Source organism: Corvus cornix, chromosome 4 (assembly GCF_000738735.6).
Source record: "Corvus cornix cornix isolate S_Up_H32 chromosome 4, ASM73873v5, whole genome shotgun sequence".
Lineage (NCBI taxonomy): Eukaryota > Metazoa > Chordata > Aves > Passeriformes > Corvidae > Corvus > Corvus cornix.
The window spans coordinates 54,890,853-54,901,715 of NC_046334.1; the positions used below are offsets into that span (position 1 = coordinate 54,890,853).

At 38.7% G+C, this 10,863-nt stretch overlaps 1 protein-coding gene across 4 annotated transcripts; it reads right to left on the reverse strand.

Moving 5' to 3' along the window:
- Nucleotides 1-436: 436 nt before the first annotated feature.
- ZCCHC4 (zinc finger CCHC-type containing 4) lies at nt 437-10,539 on the reverse strand. Of its 4 annotated transcripts, XR_005601719.1 has the most exons (14): nt 10,445-10,539; nt 10,172-10,290; nt 8,557-8,639; nt 7,604-7,879; nt 7,030-7,110; nt 6,638-6,710; nt 5,952-6,102; nt 5,652-5,752; nt 4,364-4,485; nt 3,699-3,774; nt 3,152-3,203; nt 2,327-2,471; nt 1,471-1,629; nt 590-674 (listed from the first exon to the last, which is right to left on the reverse strand). XR_005601719.1 is itself a non-coding variant. In XM_010402181.3 (13 exons), exons 1-13 carry the CDS (start codon nt 10,527-10,529, stop codon nt 551-553), a joined length of 1,488 nt encoding a protein of 495 aa, XP_010400483.2. In that variant the 5' UTR covers nt 10,530-10,539; the 3' UTR covers nt 437-550. The 4 variants fall into 4 exon arrangements, 3 of the variants coding, with proteins under 3 accessions (XP_010400483.2, XP_039406606.1, XP_039406607.1); XM_010402181.3 differs by lacking the exon at nt 1,471-1,629 and having other exon boundaries at nt 437-674; XM_039550672.1 differs by having other exon boundaries at nt 560-1,629.
- Between the last annotated feature and the right edge of the window lie 324 nt (nt 10,540-10,863).

The following is a 10,863-nucleotide window of genomic DNA, read 5'->3' on the forward strand; positions in this document are numbered from 1 at the left end:
GGGCGGGCCTCGGGAGCCGTGGAGGTGATCTGGGAGCGGGGCGGGCCTCGGCAGCGAGGCCGCCGCAGCGCCGAGCCCGGGCGGGCGCGGGGAGGCGGGTCAGGCTCTTCCCGCTCCGCCCACTTACTAAGTACTATTTAGTACTAAATACTTTTTTTTTAAGCCCCTTTTCGATCTGGAAAGAAATTTTTAAAAAGTCACAAGCCATCCCGTGAGAAGACTGTAGCTAACACAGCTTGAATTCCTAGAACTCGTGCCTTCCCATCACCTACCCTCACTTCCTCCCTTGCCTCACGTCCTCCAATACCGACACAAAACCAGAGCATCCGCCAGTACCTGACCTCAGACACATAGTAAGGGCTGTCATAGTTCACTGAGTTGTTTTCGGGGTTTTTTTTTTGATACCAGTAATGATGTATAATAAAGGAACTGTCACTTTTCATTCAGTCCGGTTTTATTTTGGATGTTAGCATTTACACTTTTAGAAAATGGAACAGAAGGCTGGCAATAAAAAAAAAAAAAATTAGCAACCATGTAGCAGCAAGAAAAGTCATGTCTTTTTTTTCTTATTCTTTACTTTCTTCTTAGAGAATATGGCATGTTTCATAGCTAATCTTCTAAAGATCCCCATCTTTACTCTCTTTTGAGTTTTCTGCCCTTTCTTTTTGTCAGGCCTGTAAAGCAAAAAAGGAACACTGAGATTAGAATAAAATGAAGAACACACTTCTCTGTACAAATATATTTGCTGGTATTTTAAATAAGTATATAAACTTTGTGGCAATATGTGAAGTACCGTCACAAAAAGTACAAGGAGTATTCCATCTTAAAACATTATGGTACTTCACTTCCCAAAACTGTCCACTTTATTGCTATTATACTTTCATTTTATGTACTTATTCAGCATTTAAATATAAACAGATATTGAAAACAAGAAAGTCACCAAGTACAAAAAAGCACATACATAGTTTCATGCTAATATATAATGCATGAATATATAATAGAAAGGCTTAGAAGAAAGTACGTAAAGTTTAACACCATTAGGAAGCATCCTGCAATTAGTACAGGACCTAAGTACAACTGGCAAGTGGATTGTTTTCTGTCTCTGACAAAAGATGTCATAATGCGAAACGCTGAATAACTATAACAAAACATACAACATTTTTATTAGAAAAAGAGATCTAAGTTATCTTCTGCAATGAATCAGCAAAAGAACTAACTGATGGCCTGAAAGTACTAAACCATTCTGGTACAACTGACAGAATAGTACCTTCCTTCACAGAAGAAACAGATGAGGTTTCATGAATTTCTTTTACCATCCTTTTTAATTTTTTAGCAGAGGAAAAAGAAATAGTAAGAGATGGAATTTTTATGAGAGATATATAAAATGAAACATTGCTACCTTTTGTGTCTAATACTCCCTAAGCAAAACCCGGTTTAATATCAGTAGGACACAAAGCAATAGAGCCGTACCCATCTACCATCCAGCAGGCACCTGGTCAATCTCTGGATACTGATCCAAGAGGGTAATTGTCTGAGTCTCACTGTGTAACACACAGCTTTTGGGATGGAAGATTTGCACTCCCCCTGCTACAGCCATTCAAGTCCAGAATCACAGAAAACCCCATTACTCTGGAGAGGAATTTATAAAAGTGCAATCAATTATCCCGAACTGGAAAGACTGAGCCATCTGCTGGATCATCTCTTAGCAAATCCCCTTTCCTGTTTTCAGTTAGTTCCATCTGAAGACAGCCACACACCATTTATTTGGCTCTCTGATACATACAGGTATGTGTACAGTGTTGCTCTGTATGTTACTAAAGGGCAATCATGGAAGAAAAAAGGTATTTGATGTGACCCTCATTAACGGTGGAGATTTAGATCATGCTACAAAAAGCATGTGAAATACCAGAAGGAAAAAAGCAATATATGCTACAACAAAGCAAAAGAGACAGGAAGCAATAAAACCATTATAGTGACTCTTCTATCTGCCCTTTCATGAGGAATTAAAGGGGGATAAAAATGTTCTATTACATCAATTTTCAGTTGTCTTGACAGAGCTCCATGCACCAGTCACCAAGTTTGCCATCCATATAAATCAGCGTTGAAAGAAAACCCACAGATGGGGAACTGGAAGCCCCAGTAAGTGACCTTTTATCACACCCTCCCTTCAGTATATACTCCCCAGCAATGCAGCAAGTGGGCAATAGTGAGACTGACATCAGCATCTAAAGCCAAAAATTATCTCTTTCTGAATTGATTCCATGACATAAGATGTCATCTCATCTGAATGCTGTATTTTACTGTATTAATGCAATATCACACTTACTGACAAGCTGTTCTGGTGCGGGAGAGACTGGGACAGGCACTGCGCTTGTGACCTGCCTTGCCACAAACAAAACAGCCAACGTCAGTCTTCTCACAACTGTGCTTTTGAAGAGTGCAGCAGTTGCAATTGTTACAATGAAACCAAGCTGCAAAATACATAATATGATTTATGATCTTGGAAAAGTTTAGAATGACCATTCTGAAACCAAGCTTTAAATATAGGCCACAATACCACGTTTTTAATTCTGGATTAGCTTTACAGAGATGGATGTGAGTCACTTTCTGGTCCCTTATCACATTACTAGACATACTGTGCAATTGTGTGTGAATTATTTGGGTATTAGAACTATTACCCTGTGTGTGATCTTAAAAAGAAAAATAGTCCAAATGTTATAATGGACTTGTAACAGTAACAAAAATGACTGCTTCAGCTATTTATACAGAGCTATAAATACAACTAAATTTGTGCATGAAACATAATTTTATCATGATCTCTCGAACATTTTAGTAATTGCCTATTTGTTTATGAAATTCAAAGTTTACAAAACGAGGAAATGCTTATATGACAAATGGAAATACTTCAGTTTTCCCATAATAAACATAAATGGGATTTAGTGTGCCTTGACAAGAATTTATTACATTTCCACATAGCGCAAGTACACCAAAACTAAAGAATAGCAACTTGTGTGAAATTAACACTTTTCCTTTATGTCTTCTGAATTACTACACTTTACTTCTTTCACAAAATATTTTCTCTTCTGGTTTGGAATCTCAGTTTCTTTGGACTACGTGCACTTTTATTTAGAAAATATTTTTCTGTACTTACAGGGTTTTACACATTTTTTGCAAAGAACACAATGTTTCCATCGTCTGCCATCCTACAAAAGGCAAATAAATGGTTTTATTTATTAAAGCCCCCCACTGATTCCATCTTAAAACAGAACTACTCAGGTATGGTCCCCACTCTTTACAGGAACTACTCTTCTGTAGGAAGGACTGTAACTCGGAAGCAACAGTCCTGAGAATCTGTGAAAACCACAGATGAAATTTTGAAATTAGCAAGTTCTACAACTTCAAAACGTAAGAAAAAATGTATGTGTCAACAGACCACAGCTGAATAAGCTCTGGTCTAAGTGGCAAGTAGCAAACTTGTCCTGTCCTTTTTCCAACACAAAGGAATTAGGGAAAGCGAAATTATTTCCCAGTGAGTTATGAAAGATGTACTGAGAAGGTAATAAGTCTATGAAACTGAACTGCTGGGGGTTTCCCATGGAACTCAGCATCAGAATAGGTTTTTATCAAAGCAAGTACTACAGAGGTTGTTATCTGGCTACTTCTAAAACTTCCATTCAGAAAGAAGTGAAAATACTTACTTTTGATGTACATGAATTGCATATCTCACAGTGCTGGTTACCAGAACTAACATATCGCTGACATACAGTGCAAAACCTGGGGAAAAAGATGAACTGGTCCACTATTTGCTCACAGAACAATTAATTTTATACAAGCTTAACAACAAATATAAGGACTGCAAAATCACTTTGTTGAATTAAAGATTATGTCTTTGATGCATAAATGACCACTTAGGCCATTTACATACAGTACATCCACACAGTAAAATACAGGTGCTTGAAGTCAAATTATCAACAGTATCAGTAGTAAAAGAAACTAAATTCCTCTGTACTCAGTGCTTCTCTTAGTGTTCATTTTTTAACTACTGTCTTAACAGCAGATTATCAGACATAGCTGCAAATCTCTCTTGTAGATGTAGACAATATTTCCCACAGAAAAAATGAGGAATCTTATCATTCCACACTGGAAAATACAAATGTCATTTTAGACACTTCAGCTCTCCTAGATGTAGTTTATATAACATGCAACTTTAGAATGAGACAGAAAAATGTGCTTTTAAGCCTGGCATCCAAGTTAGGCAAGACAATACTGAACAGCACCATGCCAAACTCCTTTGGAGATTTTATGCCTTAATTAAGAACAAAGACACTCTTTTAAAAGTCACCTGAGTATTAATACATCTTACCTATAACCCTCTTCTTCAGGAAGCACAATCATATTTGGGGCAAGGTTCGTGAAAATACGGACAGGAGACTGTCTACGACCTGTCTTGCCATGCTTATATAGTGCATGATTATCATAGTCTACCTAGAAAAACAAAACCATAAAAAAGAGTCTTAAAACGCTAAGCACAGGAAGAGCTATTTACATATTTATTATCTTTATATGTGCCTTATGAAATGTTCAGGTTTATACAGAAGACTCTAACCCCAAATCAGATTACAAATTCTACATCCAGTTTTTTGTCTCATTTACTTGTAAATTTGTGCAAACATAGTATTAGGCTAGACACACAATACTTCAATAATATTTTACTTATTCCCTTTTGCTCATTTGCAGGGGATACTAAGATAACATTGCAGTTGTTTACAAGAGCAACCTGTCAAAAAAAAAAGGGATCTATACTGTTCCGTTTGTCAGTACAAGTGGTGACATCTTAACCTATCTCAGAGTAACTACAAAGTTGCTAATCCAATTAGCACTGCTTTTTCCAGCACCGCCTTCAGAGACTTGTCACAAAAAGCTCTGAACACTGGCAGGAATGCAGAGTCTAGCCTAGCATGAGTTTAAAATTTTCTTCAACAAATTTCTATTCTACAAGACACAAATACATTCTTCAGAACATCAATGTCAAAATTCATGAAGAGCTGTTAAATGAAAAAATAAACCTTTAGCATCATGAATACCCATGACTGAGCTCTCAAAACACACTACAGCACGTGTGCTTAAACTATGTACAGAATGGATACAATATTGAAGAAGCTGATACCAGATTATTGCTTTATCACTGACAAGTTCACTTATTAAGCAATTTTTAGTAATTCCAAACATTTCCATCATTGCAATTGTACTCTGATCCCAGCAGTTTTGGAGACGAAAGACCCTTTTTTTTTTTTTTTAACCAGGGCCGGGCACTACCCACTAACATTTCAACATCTGTGAAAAACGAAATACTCTTCATCAAGTTACCTCTCACCTCTGCAACAAGCACCTGTCAGAATTAGAACAAATTTTGCTACACTGAAAGCCTGGCAGAATAAACAAGTTAATGAATAAATGACGGATGAGTTAAAGATACGTAACAGGAACACGATAAAGCTATCACAGATATGACTAAGAGAAATACAGAACGCAGGCTTCACACGAGCAAGGCCCAGCTACAGAGAAGAATGCCGCTGTACCTGCTTTCACTCATATTCCTGTTCACATTGCACACAACTGATATTTAGCAGATTCACTGGATTCAGCTGTACCTGGTAATCCATCATACTGAAGCTTGGGAAAAAGTCAAGAATACGAGACTCAAAGAAGTATGGAAATATCCAGAACACAGGCATCTCTTTGTTGTCATGACCTAGTAATGAAAAGACTTTGGTGTACATAGGAGAAAAACACAGTACATGCAGCATGAGAAATTTACAGTGAACATTCCAAATACATAAACATGGGTATCTACATCATACTGGGCAGAAGCAGTAGTTCTCTTAGAAATAGGTCCTTTTTCCTTAAAGTGATGTTACAGCACAACCCACCTATCTGGCTGTAATACATACCTTCTTTTTCTGTCTCCTTCCACATTGCCATCAGCTTTTTAAAACTAGAAGCCAGTGCTTCCACTAAACCTCCAAATGGGGGATCAGTTATCATAATGACTCTTTCACCATTCTCTTCATACAAGAATTTCCTGCAAGTTTCACGTGCAGCCTGTAAGAAACAGAAGTTAATTTCCAGAAATAAAGATTCGAGAACTGTAAACATATTGTCTTTGGCAATGAAATGATCACTGTAGAAATTTCAACTTTAAAGATGAAACTTTTTTCCTGTCTTGTGGAGGTGAATTTCCTCTTGAGTAGCATTAAAAAAAAAAAAAACCAAAAAACCCAAAAAAAAAAAAAACCAAAAAAAACAAAAAAACCCACAAAAAACCCACCTAGATTTGAAAGACTGAAAACAAGTGCCCTGTTCAGTTAACATATAAAAACATTACTGAAAATCAAAGAATGAGAGTGCCTCCTCTTCAGCAGTTCTCTTCCACTCAATTAAAAGTTAAAGCTGCCTATTAAATTTACGCTAATTAATGTTGCTTACACACCTTAATTGCTGCTTTTATTAAAATGTTCTTAATTGATTCATGTTTTTCCGTGATGTTTTCTACTAGATAGCCATGGCTTTCTTACAAAATTCTGCATCAACAACATGCATTTTTTTACCAAAGCACTCAATAAATACTTGGCCTTACCTCTCCGCCAAAAAAATGATGATTGAACATGTTGTAGTGGCAGAATTCACCCTCTGTGTAGAATTGTGAATACCTGTAAAATAAGTTTTGATAGTAGTAGAAAAACATAAACAACTCTTCATTTTTCCTAAGGGGATAGTTAAACATAGTTAAAACAGGCCTCGAGAAAAACATCATCTCTGGGTTCTGATAACTGACAACACATACCAATTCTGAGAAATAATTAAGTATACTTACTTTCCTCATCAACTGGATGTCATTTGTGTATGTGTACAGGAACAGAGATGCAGAGACAAGAGAGGGAAAACAACCACCAATTTATCTCTTTAAGTAATAAGAATACACATCTTTGTATAGGTTCTTCAGATAGATAAACATTTGCTAAAACCTACCTGAAATCAATGTCCAGCAAAAGGCTTCTAACACTGAATTCTTCTTCTTGTGATACTCTTGACTGGATCATTTCATGAAGTCTGAAGTATAATTGGAACAAAGAAATTTAATACAAAATCACTGGCTTCCGAAATGATCTGGCAAGACGAGAATGCCTGGTACTTTACTAAATGTAAAACCAAACAGATAGAGAAAATGGAGTAGTCTAAACTTGCATGACTCCATTTGGTTTGTACTCAGAGTCAGAAAAATAGGTTAGTCTTAAAAGATGAGAAATCAGTGGAGCCTACTGGATCACCTCACACAAAAAAGCATAAACTAAGAAACTCACTGTCATTTCTATACGGAACAGAGAGATCTGAAGCATGTATGTGTGTCATTTGCATTGGTGCCACAGTCTTCTCTGGTATAAATTCAAAGCTAGACCCCACTAGATGTTTGGATAATCCCAACCAATTAAAGTATAGTGAACCTCTTATTATGGGAGAATCATTGATCATGTAATCATTAGTAAGCTGTACAGTTTTGAGAAAGAAATATTATTTGAAAGTGTAACAATTCTCACTGATGTACCTGGGTGTTCCAACAGAGAGCACTCGTCTGAATCCTAAATCTATAAGGAGATTCAGTAGGAACTGGCAACTTCTGTCTGCAAATAAATATTGTGCATTTGTTTTTTTATTCTCCAGTGGATATAGAAGTTGACTGGGACTTTTCAACTGGGTAGTGGTGATATCACACAGGAACTGGTGATCCGAGTGTTCTTCCCATTCTGCTGGCAATAGCAATTGCTGGCATTCCTGGCAAAACCTCCTCTTTGGTAATGGCAACAGAACAAAATTCTTGTACCTTTAAATATAAAAGATGATAGGGAACAAAGTTTGAAAAAAGCTTCTATCAAAGATAGGAAGGGGAGCTATGGGAGGGGGCTTCGTATATTTTAGGAGTTCAGATATTTAAACAGACAACATAGTTTACATTGCTCTTGCAAAACTCCATGAGAATGAATTATTATTGATGAAAAAATATTCAAAGGACACTTTGAAATGCATAAAGTATTTTGACCAAATATACTGGGAATTTCCATAAAATAACTAGATTACAGAGTGAAGACTCCATCAACTATCAGCAAAGTACTGTACATTTATACACAAAATTCAGACATTATGTGTTACTGTGTTACCTTTGCTTCTTTACACAATGTTAAGCCTGCTACTTTTGCATACTAAAGTCACGAATAATTTTTTTAACAGAAATTGCTACTGATGTCTTGTAAGCACATTATGAGCACTAACATAAGAATGACTATACATACCAGAAAAAAAAATCCAACAGCCCCAGTTCCTGGATTGAAAATACCGTGCTCTAGTTAAATGTTTCATGCTATTTCCTTCCCACTGCCGTACAACAGTTCTTAGTTGTCCAAATTCCTCTTTTCATATTTTAAAGAAACCTGAAATGTTATCTCTACATTCAGATACCCATACTACTTCATTTTTACTGAAGAAAATATACACTAACAATACCTGTCCACATTCTGTCTGTGTGTAAAAGGAGGCTGATGGTTTCTATTATATTCTTCACGTGCCGCAAGCCTAGTTTTTGACACCTGTAAAATTTGCGTATATGAAAAGTTACAAAACGAACAGCTACTGTTGTGTGTTGTATATCAAATCTCAACATGAAAAAAAGGGGTGCATAAAAGGTCTCATGCTTTAGCTACTTTGCAAGGAAGAATGATCATGTTTGTTGTTTCAGAAGAACAAGTGTGTCTGCAGCACAGGGGCATGCTGCAAAACAACACAAGCCTCTCGCTGTGAATTTAAACTGTGCGTTTCATTCTTCTATCACACGTAATACTCAGAGAAAAACTCAAAACATTATTATGATGAAGATAGAAAGAGCCATACTTTCTATTAATGTGTGCCAGCAGTTGTGTTCCCTCTGAAGAACTATGATCTGATCCTGAAAAACTGATGATAGTAGAAATGTTGCCCAAGTGTTTTGTGTGAAATCATTTTAAAAGCATGACAGCTCCTTGTTATGATCTGCACCTGAGTATTTACCATTTCAGTCTTTCACACTCTTCTCCGCGTCTTCTACTTTGTTCCCACAAAACATATTCATGGTTTGACAACAAAGTTTCAAGACATTTGGTCAAAACTTATGGAACTGTTTTGCTTAAAGGAGGAGATGGTAAAATGCAATACAACAAAAGACATCATAATACAAGTGATATTCAAAATGAACAACAAAGAGATATTGCTGCAAATATTCTGAGACTGCTGACCATCATGCCAAGCCCCACCATCTCAGCATTTTGTATACCCCACTATTGTTTGTATCCAACAGATTTTCTCTATTTTAATCAGGGGAAACAACGACATCTTGGGATCAGAAGTACCCAATTTTGTTCAACATTGCATAGCATCGGCAAAGTTCCTATATGTTTTGGCAATAGAATAACGAGTGCCAGTTTTGCACAAAATGTACACAGCCTTCCTTGAAAGCTATACTTGAAACATGTTCTCCTGACAAATAAATGCTCAGCTAAATACCAACTATTAGACCAAGTTTAGAAAATAGCACTTGCCACAGATTTCCACAACAAAATATACTTTTAAAATTGCTAAATAGAGGAAAAAAATCCCCAATGCTTCATAGAACCATAGAATGGCTTGGGTTGGAAGGGACTTAAAGATCATCAAATTCCAACCCTCCTGCCATGGGCAGGGCCACCTTCCACTAGACCAAGTTGCTCAGAGCTCCATTCAGCTTGGCCTTGAGCACTTCCAGGGATGGGACATCTACAACTTCTCTGGGTAACTCTTCCAGTGCCTCACCACCCTCAAAGAAAAGAACTGCTTACTAACATCTCATCTAAACCTATCCTCTTTATGTTTAAAGCCATCACCCTTTGTCCCACCACTACATGCCCTTGCAAAAAATCCCTCTCCAGATTTCTTGGAGGCCCCCCTTCAGGTATGGGGAGGCTGCTATAAGGTCTCCCCGGAGCCTTCTCTTCTCCACGCTGAACAACGCAAACTCTCCCAGCCTTTCCTCATAGGAGAGCTGCTCCAGACCTCCGATCACATTCGTAGCCTTGAGCCTTTAGCACAGCCTTAAGCAGTGCTCTCTTACCTTCTCATCTTCCCACTGAAAAAAGTTACAATCCTTTCTATCCCTACAAGCCGAACAAGCATAGAATCTTCTTCCTTGCTCTTTTCCTTGCCTGGTCTTCGCAAACAGAAGTGTAGGACCTAGGGACAAAGGCGATGACACGATAACATAGGGAACATCTGCAGATCTGTTTCACGGCTCTGCTGCAAGAACCGAGCATCCAGAACAAGGCTTCCCCAAAGGCTGCTGCAAAACAGCCCGCGCCAGGAGGTGTCCCCCCCCAGGCCGGCTCACCGTGAGGGCAGCTGGGCGCGCCGGGCGCCGGCCCGAGCAGGGCGAGAGACCCGGGGCTCGGCCGCCCCCCGCCCGCCGCCGCCATGGCACCGCCTCCTTCCCGACAGGCACCGCGCCGCGCGGGCCGACGGCGCCCCCCAGCGGAACGGCGGCCCCGGCGGAGCTGGCGCGGGCCGGGCGGGAGCGGCAGAGCGGGGCCCGGAGCCGCGGGCAGTGCCACTGGCACAGGCGGCAGCACGCGGACCCCGCCCATCAACAGCACCGGCCCTTGGGTAAGAAACTGCCCGGTAGAAACCATCATGGCAAGGCTATAAAGGCATTTCCATCTCCTTTCGAACTGCACTGTACCGTGTTTTACATTTAAGGCTTAACGTTTCAGGTTGTTGAAGTTGCTGACATGCTACATTAATATTTACATC

Coding starts and splice junctions, on each gene's coding strand:
- ZCCHC4 (XM_010402181.3), bottom strand. CDS start 10,529: ATGGCGGCGGCGGGCGGGGGGCGGCCGAGCCCCGGGTCTCTCGCCCTG. Junction 10,291..10,444: donor CGCGCCCAGCTGCCCTCACG/GTGAGCCGGCCT, acceptor CTTTGTCCCTAG/GTCCTACACTTCTGTTTGCG. Junction 3,204..3,698: donor GCAATTCATGTACATCAAAA/GTAAGTATTTTC, acceptor TGCCTTTTGTAG/GATGGCAGACGATGGAAACA.